Here is a 17,985-nt window from a genome sequence, read left to right on the forward strand (position 1 = left end):
TGTTTTTATGCTGCGACACCTTTCTCAGGTGTATTTGTATCATCTTTTTTATGCTCCATTCGAATTTTTTTTTTTTTTTAATTTGTGGTTGTCCTAAGACGGCTAAGACCAAAAAGGTCCAACTTGCCCCATTCGAATTTCACCTCGATCCCTTTTCATAAAAAGGGGAGCAAATTTTCAAAAGCTCGTAAATTTTAAATAATAATAACATAAAAAATTGTGTTCTCCAATAAGATTCAGTTATAAAGCAATAGGTTTACAACTTTTGAAAAAAAAAATTGAGTCATTTTGAAATTTTTCAATAGCAATAACGACAATCCTTTGTTTGCTGCTCCTTGATTCCTCGATGGAAGGGGTGGGTGGCTGGCTGCAGCATGATGATGGCCGCGTATGTGTGGTGTGATTGGGGGGAAAATTGACAACACACCAACATAAAACAAGAAGAGACTGGCACTGGACTGGCTGGCTGGTCTGGTTGTTGAGTTGAGTTGAGGTGGTATAGTTTTTCCATCATCTCCCATCTTTCGCCATCGTCCAATTTTTCTTGCATTCAGTTTTCGGATTTCGTCGGACCGAGTTTGAATGGATTGATTCTATTCAACGCGAAATAATCGTCGAATCTCGCGCAGCGGACGGGCAACGGAAACGCAAAGTAGGCATTGGTGTTTTATTCACAAAAAGAAGATAACGAATTTGTCCTACCGCAGCGCAGGGGAAGAAAAAAACGTCAACTTTTCTTCGGATGTTCAATGTTTTTTTTCTCCAGTGGAAAAGTTGGTGCTGCGAAGAAAAATTCTTACGGGTTGGATAACCATTTTTTGTTTGCTCTAGTTCTTGTGTGATGATCGTGCGAGATGTGTTGGAAACATTTTGATTGACGGGCTCGGAAGGGAAAATTTAAGTCCTGTTCCGCTGATGGTCGTCCGCCATCATCATTCGTCAATACAGAGTTGTCATCGGCCAGTCCAGAATCGGACCAAACAAAAACACCACGACGAATAAACAACAATGGCCCCAAAATAGAATCCAATCCAGGTCTGGTTTGTTTTATGACCGCACAGTCAAACATCAAACCGGGAGAAGGGGGCGTTTCATTCAAACCGATTCGATCGGATGCAGTTTTAATTGCATTTACCCATGCAGCAAGGTGCAATCGGATTTAAACGACGAATAATGGCTCCTGTTTTGTTTGTTTGGGGATGACGTGTGAACGTGAAGCTGCTATCTTCGATCGGACCGGACCCGTCGTCATCGTTGCAGGAAAAACAACAAGTACAACAACATTCCAAGATGTTCTTTCTGTCCCACGACAAGATGAGGGACTAGCAGAAAAAAAGGTTCTTCTAGTCTCGAGACGGCAGAAACTAGCGCAAGTCGACGAGTGTGATCCGTGTGTTGTTGGTAACAAGAAAACGAAGAAAACCCTCCTGCGAAAGGGTGTGGGAAATTAAGGGTGCGCGAAATGGGCCTTAATCAAATTAGAGATTTGCCACTATCGGCTGCCTGTTGTAATGGGACACTTTTAATTCCAGATTTAACATACCTACACGTTAATTGATTAGTCGATTAATGGGAGACGTTTTGAATGTCCCTAAAATCCCCAAAATTACCATTAAGTTTATCGCAATTCCGATTTCTAATTTTAAATGCGAATCTTTCTAAATCAAACATCTTAATCTGAAATCTGAATCTTAAATCTAAATCTATTATCTGAATCAGAAAATTTGAAACTGAAATCTGAATTTAAAATTTAAATGTGAAACTAGAGTTTAAAATATATAATCTGAAGTCTAAGTCTGAAATATGAATCCAAATCTGAATAAAAATCTGAATTTCAAATTTTTAAAATATGAATCTGAAATTTGAAATAAAATGTAAATTCTAAATCTGAAATCTACATTTGAATTTCAATTTTTTTTCATACGTGAATTTGAATTGATATCTTAAACATAAAAGCTAAAACTGAAGTCATAATCTAAACTGTAATTCAAATTTGAAAAAAAATCTGGATCTCGAATTTCCCAAAATTGATCAAATTACTAAAATTTGGTTGAAAAATCCAAATTGTCAAAGTCGATCAATTGATAAAATTAAATTTTAGAAATTGTCCAAATCTAATATGAATCGAAAATCTGAATCTGAAATCTAAATCTGATTCTGAATCTGAAATCATAATTTGAAATCTAGAATCCAAAATCTAAATCTCAAATCTGAATCTAAACCTCTAATCTGAACCTAGATTTTAAATCTGAAACCTGAGTCCGAAATCTGAACCCAAAATCAGAATATGGAATCTAAATCGTAATTCTAAATTTCAAATTTGAATTCCGATTTCAAATTTTGAATGCGAATCTTTCTAAATCAAACAACTTAATCTGAAATCTAAATCTATTCTCGAATCAGAAAACTTGAACCTGAAATCTGAATTAAAAATTTGAATATGAAACTAGAGTCTGTAATATATGTAAAATGTTAAGTCCAAGTCTGAAATATGAATCTAAACTTGAATTTAAAGTTTCCGAAAATTGAATCTGAAATTTGAAATAAAATGTGAATTCTAAATCTGAAATCTACATTTGAATTTCATTTTTTTCTATACGTGAAGTTGAATTGAAATCTTAATTCAAATTTAAAATAAAAAATCTGAATTTCAAATTTTCCAAAATTGATCAAACTACCCAAATTTTGTAAAATAATCCAAATAGTCAAAGTCGATCAATTGATAAAATTTAATTTTAAAATTTTGTCAAAATCTAATATGAATTGGAAATCTGAATCTGAAATCTAAATCTGATTCTGATTCTGAAATCATTTGAAATCTAGAATCCAAAATCTAAATCTCAAATCTGAATCTGGATCTTAAATCTGAATCTGGATCCTAAATTTGAGTTTGGACCTGGAACCTGAGTCCGGAATCTGAATCCAACAGCAGAATATGAGGGTCCTACGCCGTTTGGCCTAAAGTCATTTGACATAAAGCCGTTTGGCATAACGTCGTTTGGCATAAAAGTCGTTTGGCATAAAATCATTTGGCATAATGGTCATTTGGCATAATGGTCGTTTGGCTTAATGGCCGTTTGGCATAATGGTCATTTGGCATAATGGCTGTTTGGCATAATGGCCGTTTGGCATAAAAATATATCTACATTCATAAGGTAACATAAAATGTTGCTAAAAATTAAAATACATAAGTTTTTTTCAACTTACCGATTTTCTAGGTTTAATCAAATCCCTAGGAAGGCCCCGTGTTTCTAGGTTTACCCAAAGCTAGGGACAATCCTCTAGCCCTTCATTTTAGTTCGAACGAGAAGCGTGAGGAGGCTTCCTCGAAATTTTGATCCATCATTTTATGCCAATTATGCCAAACGGCCATTATGCCAAATGACCATTATGCCAAACGTCCATTATGCCAAACGTCCATTATGCCAAACGACCATTATGCCAAATGGCCATTATGCCAAACGGCTTTATGCCAAACGACTTTTATGCCAAACGGCTTTATGCCAAATGACTTTATGCCAATCGGTATACAATCGAATATGAGATCTAAATCGTAATTCCAAATTTCAAATTTGAATTCCGATGTCAGATTTGAATGCGAATCTTTCTAAATCAAACATTTTAATCTGAAATCTGAATCCTAAATTTAAATCTAGAATCTTAATTAGAAATTTTGAAGCTGAAATCTCAGTTTAAAATTTGAATATGAAGCCAGCAATCTCATTATAAAATCGGAAGTCTGAATCTGAAATCTTAAATCTCAATAAAAAATCTGAATCTGAAATTTCCGAAATTTGAATCTGAAGTTTGAAGTCCAAATCTGAACTGCAATTCTGCAATTCAAATTTGAAATAAAATCTGAATCTCGAATTTGCCAAAATAGATAAAATTACCGAAATTTTGAAAAATAATCTAGAATGTTAAAGTTCATAAAATGAAGCAAATTTTAGAAATTGTCTGAATTGTCGAAATTGAAAAACCAGAAAATAGGCAATCAAAAATCTGAGTCGGATTTGTTATTTTGTAACTGAATCTGATATCTAGATCTTAATTCTGAATCTGATATCTGATTCTGATATCTGAATTTTGAAATTTGAATTTCAAATCTTAGTCTCTAATCTGAGTCTTAAATCCAAATCGAAATCTAAAACTGAAATCTGAATTTCAGAATACAAATCTGAATATGAAAATTGTATCTGAAATCGAAAACTACAATCTTTATCTGAATCTGAGCTTTGACTCTTGAATCTCTATGCTGAATTTTAACCCAAAATCTAAAATCTATATCCAAAACCCTGGATTTAACTTTTTTTGTTTTTCTGAGAATTATCTTAATTCTGAATTTTAATTTATAACCCAAAATTTCAATTCTCAATCAGTATTCAGATTTCTGAGCTAAAAATCCTTGCCAATAAATTTTAGTTTATGTATCTAATGTCTGAATTTATTTTTCTAAAACTGAATCTGAATTTGAATGTTATGTTTAATACTTTGACTGAACCCATGGAATTCTTAGTTTTAAAATGAAATTTTAGCTATCATATTTGAAAACTTTACGTACATTCTAAATTCTAACTTGTATTTACATAATCTAAAATCCAAATGTGAATCTTCAATCAATGAATTTTTAACTTTAAATCCATGCCAATAAATGTGGTTTATGTATCTATATCTGAATTTATTTAGTTTCTGAAGATGAATTTTGAACTGAAATACCTTTTGTTAAGGATTTTTTGGGTTTGCCTTAAATTTTCTGCTGGATTCAAAATCTGGATTCTAAACCAGATATTTTTAAGGTTCTATGAGGGAAGAGTGTAAGAATCGTAAGGATATAATTCGTAATATTGAACAAAATCAGATAATAGGTATTGAGGAAATGCATTTGGAGTTCTGAATGATAGCAAAGGAATTTAAAATTTAGAGAAAAGATTTTTGATATTTCTAAATCTAAAGTCTGAAAGAAGGTTTTGAAAATATTTAATTCCTAATGTGCTTTGTAATCTGAATAGGATCTCTGATTTAAACTTTCAATAATGTAGAATGTAACGTAGATTCAATTTAGAAATTAACAAACAAATCAAACTTGTCTGAAATGTTCCTTCAAATCAAATTCAGTATGGATTATGAGTTAATTTCTTCGTTTAAGATAAGGATTCAAACGACTTTTGAGGTCCAACATACCATCAATTCTTAATATTAAATGAGATTCATAACAAATTAGATAGAACGTGGCTAATTTCGCACACCCTTACTACAGCGTGGCTTTCGTCTTTCTTCAGATGGACCTTCAATGAGAGGAGGAGAGGAAGTGAAGAACGCAAAAATAGCAAAGTGATACCAGGAGGACGACCAGGGTTGCTGGTGGAAGTCTGTTGTGACCCCATCTAACTGCGAAGAAGGGGCAGGAGCTGAAACTGATGCTTACAGTGGATCTATCGAGAAGAAAAAGCTTCGGCACAAAGCATTTGGTGTGGTGATGTGCTGCGAGAATCAGTGAAAAACGTGTGATAAGAGCGACGGGGTGTGTTTCGGTGTTCTAGAGGGTCAACAGACGGGAAAGGAAGGGAGTCCTCTTTTGTCAGGATCTCGAAGGGAGAGTCTGGGAAGTGCACAAAAGGATCACAGTTACGTTTGTGGCGAGACAACAAGCAAAGAAAGGCAGACGTCGTCGTTGTCGTCGTTCGTCTTCGTTCCGTACCTATATGACAAACCCCTTCTGCTTTGTTTGGCAGGGCATTTTCCCATTTCCCACCCACCCCACTTTAATCAGCAACAGTGCCCTAATGTCTCCATCAGTAGTGTTGTGATAAAAGGTGTGGAACATTCTCAGGTGGCTTCCGGACCACCACACCCTAGCCAGCGTAACAAAAAAAGCGAAAAACATAAACAAGCAACAGGCCTTCCATTCATCGTAGCCAGTAATCGTTTGACGAAACGAAAACGTCCTCAGGAAATCGGCAGGATAACCGGAGCTAACAATGAACTCTCCAGAATTCCCCACTTCCACACAGCAGCAGCAGCGCGATTTGCCACAGCATGACTTCCCGTACGCTTCGAGCCCGACACAAGGCTACAGCAATGGGTCCAGTGATTATCAGTTCCCACCGGGTAGTCCTGGCTCGGGACCACCCCTGGGAATGGGTGGCGGTCGGCCACCTGGACAGCAACAACAACAACCTTCATCACCTCAAAACCATCAACAGCAGCAACAGCAACAGGACCTCACAATCGATGGCATTCCAAATAACTTTTCCCATCGGCGGTCCCGGGCATCGCGAACTTTCAAAAATCCACCGCAGCCGCACATGTGCATCCGGGAGAAAACCATCGACGGCAAGGAGGTGTTCATCAACGTTCTGAGCTGGACTCGGATCGCCAACCCGGACAACCCGGACGCACCGATACCGCTGTATGGCGGCATGAAGGTCGGCAAGGTAGGTGGACTTTGTTTCAATCGTTCTATTACGTTAAGCTCTTACTAAGAAAAAGGAAGATTCTTTTAAAATAATTCATTATAAAAAAAAATTGTTGACAGTATTATATTTTTGAGGCAAAAATATACAAACATGAGAGTTTTAGAATGTCATAGGCAGGCTTCCGAAAAGTACTGGCGAACGACAGTATTCTTGCGAATGTCGCACATGCACCTCGATGAAAGCTTCCCAAATATTTCTTCCCCGACAGTTTTAAAAGGAGCGGTCGGGCGATGTACAGCGATGGCTTGTTTTACCTCATGCGAGAGTTTGTTCGTGGGCATAAAAGTTTTTTAAGCTTCGTGACAGTTTTGGGAAAATCTTCGTGACAGTTTTCAATGCGTTGAATTTCGCATGACAGTACTACTCACTCCGTCCGACTGTAGCCGAGATTCGCTCGGGCCGAGTTAATTTCTAACGAATGTATTTTCCTTTTCCTTGAAGCTACTGCGGGTGGTGATCACCCCAATCACCCTCCCCACCCCTTTCCGCCTAACCTGCACCGGCACCACACGTCGCGTTTCAACGCGGTCGTATGCTGCTGCTCGGTGTGAATATATGGCTCGTTCGATCTATTCGATCCGAGCAGCAGCGCATACGTTCGGGCATGGGTACGGTATGGGCACTACAGTCACCCGTGACAGTCCTGCAAAAACTGTCACACCCTGCAGCCGACAGTTAGGATGATATTATTTTCGAAACAGGAGGCATGAAGGGATGAAAACCGAACTGTCGGTTGGGTTCGCTACAGCTTAAAGCACAACACTTTCAGCAACGCATGCTTTGAGCAGATTGTTCAGATACAGCCTGGGTTCTCGCACGTGTGCGATGTAGCCGAAGCATTACGATTCGTTACCGACGGTACAGCAGCGAACCGAGTGGTAAGGAAAACCGAGACAGTTTGTTTGGCAAGAAAAAAGCTGTCATAGCAAAGCTGTACTTTTCGGAAGCCTGGTCATAGGTTTAAAAAAAACATGTCACATGGAAAACCATAACCCCCACAAACTAAAAGCTTATCAAAAGCCAAATCTAATATCACCGAAAACCATGCTTATTTTGGGGGTCCAGGGTCATGGTTCATCCCATCTACGAGACCACCCCAATCAATATGTCGCATCACCAGTTTAAAATTAAGTCCTCTGACATGTGGTCTGCTGATGTATGTATCTAGCTGGGTACGTGCAGAGAAAAAGCTATCAGCTGATAGCTATCGCATGTGGATTTCGGCACTCGGTACCTCTCAATGTAGGTTTATGTCGACAGCCAATCGAAACCTCCCCCTATAATAATAACATAGTTGGAGCATTTTTGGAACCCACCCACCCGGGTACAAACCGGGGAAGGCTGAACGGGCAGCAGTTTATAGTGTATCGCATTTCATGGTTTTCTAGCACGTTAAGCACAGTAGCAAGAAAAACAAAATACAGTTGCCACCACCACCTAACTCATCTTCCCTTTCTTGGTTCTCACAGCGAAGCTAATGACGATGATTCCTACTTACTTCTTTCTACTAAAATGTTCGACGAAAATAAAAACAGTTTTGCAAAAAGTTTCCACATTTTACAAACGTATATTCAAAGCTACCGCTTAACGAGGCACCCCAGTAACTAAATAAGCAGATGATAATGACTGGTTGATGGTTGGGTTCCAAAACGAGCAAAGAATATCATCAACTGTTGTTTTTTCCCCTCCTAGTAGCTTCTGTTGTTTGTGGTGGCTGATCGAGGGAGGATTGTTTGGATGAATCTGTTGGTTTACATTTATATCTCGTATTGTTCCAACTGTGATTCCAGTTTGTATGCCACATGTGTGCTCTGCTTATGGTTTTTAATTGGTTAACTAATTAGATGAGAAAATTCAGAAATTCTTCGCAAGCCTGGGCTGGAGTTTGAATGTTGTGTGATATTTTTTGTATGTTGGATGTTTTCAATCAATAAAATCATCTGTCATTCAATATTGTCATCTTCTTTTATTTATTTTTTTCCTAAGTATTACAAGAGTTTCATAGAACTGACCTTTCAAAGACAAAGACACTAAAAACTGAAGAATTCCAATCCACTTTTCAAAATTTCTCTTCTGTGACTGAAACAATTTGTTCAAAAGTACGATTTTTTCACCATTTCAAAAAAAATTCAAAAAAAATAAATCCTTGTTCGTGACATATAGTTTCTAACTTCACCTTTCTCAGGCACTTAGTGAAACTTGTTTTGAGAGTTTGTTAGCTGATCTAACGTCTTTTTCCGAAGCATGATTTTTTGGATTTTCTCAGAGTTTGGAACTTTTTCTTCACTCCTTTTTCACTTCTCAAGTAAAAGACTTTTCCACTTTTTTAACTTCTAAAATTTTCGACACATTGAGAACTTTCATATTTTCTGCTTCTCGACTTTCTTATTAAATCTTTCCGTTTTCTAAATTTCTCATTTTTGTGCTGTTTTCTCCAGTTTTATACTTCTTGAGGATATCCTGACATCCTCAATTCTCAAGATACTACTCGATTTTTTTAGTGTTTTTTATTTTTTATTTTTTTGTCATTTTTGTTTTTTTTTCAGTTTTTATCATTTTCACTATTTTTTTTATTTTCAATTTAAAACAATCCTCAATATTTTTCCTTTTCCCGCTTTGCTTTGAATTTTCATTTTATTGTACGCTTCTGCGCCAGTAATCAACTCTATAGGAAGCTAATTAAAACTGAAGTAATAGTTGCAAATCTCCAATAAAATTGCAGTTTTATATGCTCGATTAACAGTTAACCGGCTTTTTAAATCTCATTTTTTTAAACAACTTCTTAACCTTCGGATCCAAGGGATAAATTTTCGAAGCAGCCGAGTCAGAACAGAAACAAGAACAATGTTGCATACTCGAGGTTTCTTTTTGTCAATTTTTGTTTTTTTTTGTCTTTTTTTCTTTTTACGGAATATGAAGTATTTTTTGAGATTTTTTTTGTCATTTTTTGCTATTTTTGTAAATTTTATCATTTGTAACAGTTTTTGTTTTTTTTTTGTTTCTGTCGTTTAGGTCATTACTTCCAATTTAATTAATTTTTGTCATTATTGGCTAATTTTGTCATTTTTGTACCTTTCGTCATTTATGTAATTTTTGTTAATTTTCTGATATTAATCGTTTTTGACTTTTTTGTTGATTTTTGACACTTTTCTTATATTGTCAATTTGGTTATTTTTGTTGATTTTGTTTTTTTTTTTCATTTTTTGCATCATGTACCACGAAGAAATATAAGCCGGGAAACATCAAAATCTGCATTAATTCTCAGAAACTTTCGACTCCGATTATATCTTGCGACCACTTGGGGGAAAGGACTTGGCTTGAAGATGACGAAAAAATTGATGTTAGCAATGTACCAGTACAAAGTGAAAATCAACAAAAAAATCAAAAACGATTAATATTTAAAATTTAACAAAAATTACATAAATGACGAAAGGTACAAAAATGACAAAATTAGCCAATAATGACAAATATTGATGAAATTGGAAGTAATGACCAAAATGACAGAAACAAAAAAAAAACAAAAACTGTTACAAATGACAAAATTTACAAAAATAACAAAAATGACAAAAAAAATCTTAAAAAATACTTAACATTCCGTGAAAAAGAAAGTTCTAGTTCACACGAATAGTCTCATAGGTGTAAAGAGTCACTAATAAAGCAAAAAAAATTCTAGTTTAGGTATGAGAGCAGTAGATTTATGACTATAAACTGCAAACTCTTAAGTGTTATGACATGACTTGAGTTTACTTAGGGCCTCTCACATCGATCTTGGGGCTTCTCAAGGCACCGATTTAGTCAAAAATTAGGGGCTTGTGATTCTAGCTTAGTTGGCAAAGCGTTGCCTCCCGAGCCAATGGTCTTGATTTCGAGCCCAATAGTGAATATCGAACACAGTTGCACCGCATAGTTTTTTCAATAACTTTCCGCCAACTGCATCGTTGATATAAAGTCTCAAAAGACACAAAGTTGGTATAACGACTATAATCGAAAAAAAAGTTCAACCAAGTGTATGTATATTTTGATTTCAATGTAAGTAAGGATAGTTTTAAGATAAGATTAAGTTATCAGTCTGTATGACATTAAATTGCCGTAGACAGTGACCAATAAATAAATAAACACGAAAAATAAACTTTCTAGAAGCTTGTATGCTTTTACCAACAAACTTCTAACACTGACCATACTGACTGGATAATTTTTCCAACAGTACGCAATGTCGATTCCAGAGTGCGCATCGATCGGTTTGAAGAAATGCTATCCCAGTTAGGAAATGCCACCCAACTTTAAAAATAAAACACGCAATTTCTACGATAAAATCGGGCTAAACAGGACCATTTTTCTTACAGGGCATTTTTTGTCAAACTTTTCAGGTTCAGGGCTTCTAACATCAATTTTCGTTATTTGCAAGTCTCGCGTGAGCTTTCATTACTTCGTATGAAACATCTTAAGAATTCACAGAAAACTGCTGCAAAAGTTGTCAAAAAAACATTAAAATTTGTATCTCACATATAGAATATGTTGTCAAGACTATAAACATTCTTTAAATGGAAAGACGTTGCGACTAGTTTATATCATTTTTTGTAATAAAACTGTTTCTTTACATTTTGTTTCATACGACGTAATGAAAGCTCACGCGAAAAGTAATATTTGACTTGACCCATTAGCTGAAAGAGTCGCAAAATGGGATCTGGAATGATCTTCCATTTCCCGCTACTAGTACACTGAAAATAATGTTCACTTTAAATGTGAGTGACATCTGGAGTAAATTTCACTTAAGTGACAACATCTGTCGATTCCTATTTTGGTCACTCAATTGAACGAATAGTTGCACTAAGACATGTTACCCGATTCACAGGATATTTTTCTCAGGCTCTGGCAACCTTTCACAACATAGCTGAAATTCACTACCCGTACATTAATTTTAATTTTGATTGACCAGTCAAGTGAAATTGACAATTAAGTGACTTGTCAAGTGAATTTTAAGTGAGAATGTAATGAAATTGAAGTGAGCGGCGCCTATCGTCCAAAGTTACGAAGCTAACACATAAATCAATCGTGATCAGAGATGCCAGATGTCCTGATAAATCGCTTCAGTGCATAAATTAAGGTACAGTACTTGTATTTCGCCTTTATTCATGCAATTTAAGCTGAATTTGTGGTGCCCTGAAAAATCTTGATTTTTCTTGATGACGTCCTGATTTTTGACAAAACCACCTGGCAGCCTGGATCGTGATCAAGGTCTCTTGAATAAGGTAACCTCATATGCCGAATCGTCAAGTTCAGCCATATTGGAAAAATATTTGACCGCCGCCCACAGGGGTGAAATATGAAAAAGGCGATCAAAACTATTTTCTGCTGAAACTTTACGTTTTAGACCTATAGTGTCTTCGAGACAAATGACCAAAATCACAAGGGCTTAAAAATTAGTTTTTTTTTTTGAAAAATTGATTAATCCACCTAGTAGTGAGTAAGAAAAACTAACTTTTTTATTATCCATTTTAGAGCTATATTGCCTGAGAAAAGTTTTAAGCTTGTACCAATTCTAGCAACTTTGCTAAAGAAGTCATAACTGTAACATTAACCGCTTTAAAGTTATGACTGTGTGCGGCTGAAGTTTTTTTTTTTTACGAAAAATGGGGTCTAGGGATGCCAGGAGTTTGAGATAAAAAATCAGTGAAATTTGAAAAAAGTTTTTGTCTGTGTACAAGCTAAGACCACAAATTTGGTATCAAAAAAGGCTTAGAGATGCAGGCAGATAAAGGTTTTTTTTTATTCCAAAGGAAAATGCAGGAAAAACAAATTTTCTTTGAATTTAAGATGAATAATTTTTTTTGTTCAAATACATTTTCATTTGTTCCGAAATTTTTTTTTGAAAAATCTTTCATTTAAAATTTTAATGATTGTATTGAAAAACAGTTTCGATAGTTTCAAAATTAACTTTTTTTGCTAAAGTGTTATTTAGATTCAAATGTTCAAGCATTTATTCATTGAATTATTTTCCATTTACTCTAATTAAAAGAAATATTTTCTGTTGTTTCGAAGAACCTATTTGGAATTTTAAATAATAAAAAAACATTAAAATCTTTTTTCTTTATTTTCTTTATTTAAAAACATATATAACACAGGTTCACTTTATTCACTATCATCTGTTCCCAATTTTCGTTGACAAAAATTTTCATTGCTGCTCTAGCACATTATCCGTAGGCCGCACAATAAACGACCTGCCAAACATTCGATTTTTCGGTTTTCTATGCTTCTCGCAGGTCTATCTAAAAAAGGTCTGAATCTTAATAAAAAATTTCTCCTTTGGGTCTTGGAATGACCTATTAACGAACTGTAAAAGTTCAAAGAAGGTAGTCCAGCTAAATACGTGCGATTATGTTTGTGCCTTAGGATGGCAATGGATGTACGGACATTTCGATACCGACAATATATATTTTTTATTGACCCAAAAAACCGACCTGTGCAAAATTCCACTTTTTTTACTTACCTAAATCACCTTAGAATCGGGGAAATAGAAATTTCAATTTTTACGCCAAATTAAACGGACATGGAAAACTGCATGAAACTTATTTAAATTTTATGTGTTTTTTGATAATCTAAACGAGATTTATATTTTTTACTCCTATGCAGCGCAAAGGTTGCCGATAAAAGTTATGTGTTTTTGCGAAAAAAAATCTGGCTTTTTGTGATTTTACTCAAAAACTCTGTGATGGTCTGCTGGAATGGAAATTGCATAAATTTCTTTGAAAAGTCGTGAAAAGTTGAGCTTTTTTTACATTTTACTTGGGAAAAATCAATAAACATTATAAAACTTATCATGTTTTTCCAAAACAAAGTTAAAAATTAAAAAAAATATATGTTGATATATTGATATAATGAAATGACATAATGGCCAGTGCCGATGTGGTCTAGCGCGAGTCTGGTTTTGGTATGCCAGGCGTACTAGGTTGGATTCCCGGTATCGGCAAGAAAACTTTTGGGTTCGAATCCCAAAAAGCGGCCGAAATGTAAGAAGTGTTTCATTCTATAACTGACTATATGATAGAAATGTTCAATCAGTTGCCACCTGGCCAGGTTTATACACGGATGCCGGAATACCTGTAAATAAACTAGCCCACCTGATTGACTCGTTCTTCCAAAATATACTTACATCAACACAATACCATCACTCCATAACAGTTCATACAAAGCCATGGGGTCCGGGTATGGTGTACGCATGGCATTGGAGATTTGTCGAACTAAATAATCTAAAAAAGAATGCATGCTAGCACATACTTAGACAGAAACTGCGGTGAATCCGTGCACCCATGGTGGATTAACAACACACATACATACATACATAATGATATAATGACATAATGGGCTACAATGCACTGAAAATCAAAAATACCCAAACTTGAGAACTACCACCCCCAAACCCGAGTTCAGTATTGACAACTCAAGATTGTGAAAAAATCACAGCTTGCCAATACGCCAAACTTGTCCTTTAAGTGCAGAACTGTTTTTTTTTTTTTTGGGAGGGGGGTGTTTGTTGCTAGCGAATCTGATTCTATTACCTCCATCGTGGCAACTTTAGGTTTGGGGGTTAAGTTCAAAGCGGAGAACTGTTTTTTTTTTCTTTGGGGATAACTTTTATTCCCGCTTCATTCGCAGAAAGTCTCGCATATACGAAGATTTAGCTGCCTCTCTCAACAATTCCTCGGTGGTCGAGCGGTTAGCATCCTGAGATGGTAATCGCAGTGCCACTGCAGGTATGGGTGTTATTCCCGTACCTGCAGTATTTTTTTTATTCTTGATTTCCATTTTATTGCGGTATCAGATTTTGGGGGATAAGTTCTCCTTTAAGAGCTTAACTTTGTGCTATGCCACAAATAGCCAAACCTGTAGGGAGGGAGTTTCATTCGGGTAGGCGGGGAAAGTTCTCAAGTTTGGGTATTTTCGAGGTTCAGTGTGTGTTTTCGCGCTCTACCAAAGGAAGATGTACATTGGCAATATCGTTGGGAATATAGATCGGCCTTTTCAAAAACAATGCAAGCGCATTTCAATCCCAAAAATCTCGAAAGAATCAATAAAGTACAATGACTACTTACCAACGAATTTCCAACTACGTCTTCCGGGTGTCCAACCATAGGCCGTCGGATTGCCTCTTTAGTCGGACAGGGGGTAAGTCTCCAAACACCTCACTTCCGTCAACTTTCGATACTCTTACGAAGGCTATCGATTTTAAACTCGTCATACATTTACTACGGCGACAATATAAACCATGGCGATTTTTCTACTTCCGTTACGACTCTAGCTACCACTTTTAATCAACATCCGTCTCATAAAAAGGTTCCAGGGATAGAGAGCTGGCCCATGTCGTGCCAGCTTTCAGGAAAACTTTCCTACGGCCCTCCTTCTGAGGTTTCCCTCAAACCCAATGCCCAGACAATGCAAAAAAAGACGCGCGAGTAGTTTAACCATCCCTTAGTTAGCCATTACGCTTTAAGCACGCCCTCTCAATCTGAGGTCAAGAAGCGTCGCTTATACTGAGTAAATCAAGATCTTCAAAGGGTTTCACTAAAATAACTAACGATATTGCCAATAAGCATCGGGAGTCGGGAGCATTTCTTGCCACGCAACAGATTTCTGCAACCTTGGCCATGACCCCCGAATTTAAGCCGAAGGAATGGATAGGCAAGATATTAGGTTTGAACTTTGAACAACCAAAAAAATACTGCAATTGGAGTTTTTATGCTTTGTAAACAACTGTAAAATTAAAGATCAAGGATAACAAAGTTGATCCTTCACTCTTAAACCAATGTAAGTTGCAATTCCCTGGGCCTGATTTCAGAAATAATTTTTGTTGAGTGTTGAGTTGCTTAGAGTGATGAGTTTTATTTTGAACTACACATTTTAGATATTTTATTTAGCTACGTAATGAAATGTAGAGGATACGAACAAATGGTAATGTGTTTTGCATTTGCTTCAACTTCTGAGCTTCTAAATTTTTATTTTTTTTAAATTTTAATCTTTTTTATTGACGATGGGCGCGCTTGCAATCCCGGTATACGATTTCTCATGTGTTAAACAGAGAAAGCAATAGCCTTCACTCCAATTTTACTCCGATTAGCTGTCATTCTTATGGAAATCTTTGTAAGAGTAAAGAGCAAGCTTTATTATTTTTAGAAGGCCCAATCCCAATTCGCCTAGATAGCTGAAAACAAAAATATTGGCTTAAATGTACCTACATGTACGGAATCATGTGCTTTGCCATTTCCTTAAATATTTTGGAAATTTCTACCTTCAACAGATCTGAGGTCTTCTAAAAAGTTAAAAATGAAAACGTTGGACCTTTTAGTGTTTGTAAAGTCCCAAAGTGTCATAAACGTTAGTAATTTAGTAATTTTAATTGCTGCGTTCATTTTCGAATTCCTGGTTCAAACTTTCACTTGAACGCTAATCAAACCCACAGTGATCTCCTGACAAATCACCGGATAAGCGCAACCTCAAGCGTTAGCGATATTGCGGAGGGATGATTTAAAACAACAACAAAAAATACGTTAGTCAGTTGCGACTCCAACCCACATTGCTTCTATGTCTGCCTTTCTTATGCAACCGAATGGTTGATGTATAAGCAGCAAAGCAAAGCCAAGCAAAAAAACAAGGTTCAAAAGGCACTGCTGCTGCCGCTGGAAGGAACTGCAAAATCAAGGTAATTATTTTATAGTACAGTAAGGTTTTTTTTTACACTGATATACGTACCGCGTAAAAAAAAACCGTGTAAAAAAAAACCGTGTTAATTCCCGAAAACCGTGTAAAAAAAACCGTGCTAATTCCCGAAAACCGTGTAAAAAAAAAACCGTGTTAATTCCCGAAAACCGTGTAAAAAAAGACCATTCGAGTTCTGCAGCTCTGAAGTTCTGACACTTAAGACCTGAGGCCTGAGACCTGAGACCTGAGCCTTGAGACATGAGACCTGGACTTGAAAATGTAGACTAGAGACATGAGACCTGAGACTTTAGACATGACACCTGAGACCTAAGTCCAGGGACCTGAGATCTGAGACATGAGACCTGAGACTTGAAGAATGAGACCAAAGACATGGGAACCTGAGACCTGAGACTAGAAGCCTAAGACATAAAACACGAGACCTGAGACCTGAGACATGGGACATGAGACCAGAGACATGAGACTTAAGACATGACACCTGAGACCTGAGACATGAGACAAGAGGCATGAGACATGAGATATGAGACCTGAGACCTGAGACCTGAGACATGAGACATAAGACATGAGACCTGAGGTATGAGACAAGAGCCATGAAAGATTAGACCTGAAACATGAGACATTAGACCTGAGACAAGCTACTAGTGTTATTACCGCGAAAAATTCTATTAGCTTCGATTACAACTTGCGACCCCTCTAGTGAAAGGGTTTGACTTGTAGGTGACGAAAAATAGTGTCGTGACTTCGCTAGTACAAGCTACTAGTGTTAGTACCGCGAAAAATTAGTTTAGCCCCGATTTCAACTTTCGACCGGTCAAGTGAAAGGGTTTGACTCGTAGGTGACGAAAAATAGTGTCGCGAGTTCTCTAGTACAAGCTACTAGGATTAGTACCGCGAGAAATTAGTTAAGCTCCGATTTAGACCCCTCTAGTGAAAGGGTTTGACTTGTAGGTGACGAAAAACAGGTCGCGAAATCGCTAGTCCAAGCTACTAGTGTTAGTATCGCGAAAAATTAGTTTAGCTCCGATTTCAACTTTCGACCGGTCAAGTGAAAGGGTTTGACTTGTAGGTAACGAAAAATAGTGTCGCGAGTTCGCTAGTACAAGCTACTAGGATTAGTACCGCGAGAAATTAGTTAAGCTCCGATTTAGACTTGGGACCCCTTTAGTGAAAGGGTTTGACTTGTAGATGACGAAAAATAGTGTTGCGACTTCGCTAGTACAAGCTACTAGTGTTAGTACCGCGAGAAATAAGTTAAGCTCCGATTTCAAATTTCGACCCACAAGTGAAAGGGATTGACTTGTTGGTCATATTGGTTACAGGGGATAATCTTGAGAATCCGGGGAATTGAATAGTATTTAAAGTGTATTTTTTATATTTTGTATCACGTTTTGTTTTAATAACTGGCAAAATAAATCAAAACGCGCAAGCAGAAACTGCAGCACCCAGCTGAAAATTGAGTAAAATCATCATTTTTGAGAGCTCTGAGAGCTGTGAGCCCGTGCGTTTTTGATTGTTTGAAAACTTGAACAAGATGCTACAAATTTTCGAAAATTTTCATCAAACATAGCATTCTTTGAAATTTGCACTTCAAACTGAAATATAACTTCAAAATTTTTATCCATCCAATCATGATTTTTTATGATTTCAGCTAGTAGAATTTGTTACAGTATTTTTCACCCCTAAATGCTCTTTCTATAAAAACATTTATGGTTTAAAAAATATAAAATTTAATTCGAACAAAGCCAAAAACTACTGCAATTGGTGCTTCATGCATTACGACATTTCAAATACATCACAA

General features: G+C 36.4%; 1 protein-coding gene across 8 annotated transcripts in view; it reads left to right on the forward strand.

Annotated features, from left to right (window-relative positions):
• Positions 1 to 442: 442 nt before the first annotated feature.
• The window catches only part of LOC129754458 (AAC-rich mRNA clone AAC11 protein), a 33,737-nt gene continuing 16,194 nt past the window's right edge, over positions 443 to 17,985 (forward strand). Inside the window, exons 1-3 of one of the 8 annotated variants that reach the window (XM_055750550.1) lie at positions 443 to 652; positions 832 to 1,453; positions 5,280 to 6,434. In XM_055750550.1, the coding sequence (XP_055606525.1) occupies positions 5,979 to 6,434 (456 nt within the window). In that variant the 5' untranslated portion in view covers positions 443 to 652; positions 832 to 1,453; positions 5,280 to 5,978. The other 7 variants (XM_055750547.1, XM_055750551.1, XM_055750553.1 and 4 more) reach the window with 7 other exon arrangements.

Source organism: Uranotaenia lowii, chromosome 3, assembly GCF_029784155.1.
Source record: "Uranotaenia lowii strain MFRU-FL chromosome 3, ASM2978415v1, whole genome shotgun sequence".
Lineage (NCBI taxonomy): Eukaryota > Metazoa > Arthropoda > Insecta > Diptera > Culicidae > Uranotaenia > Uranotaenia lowii.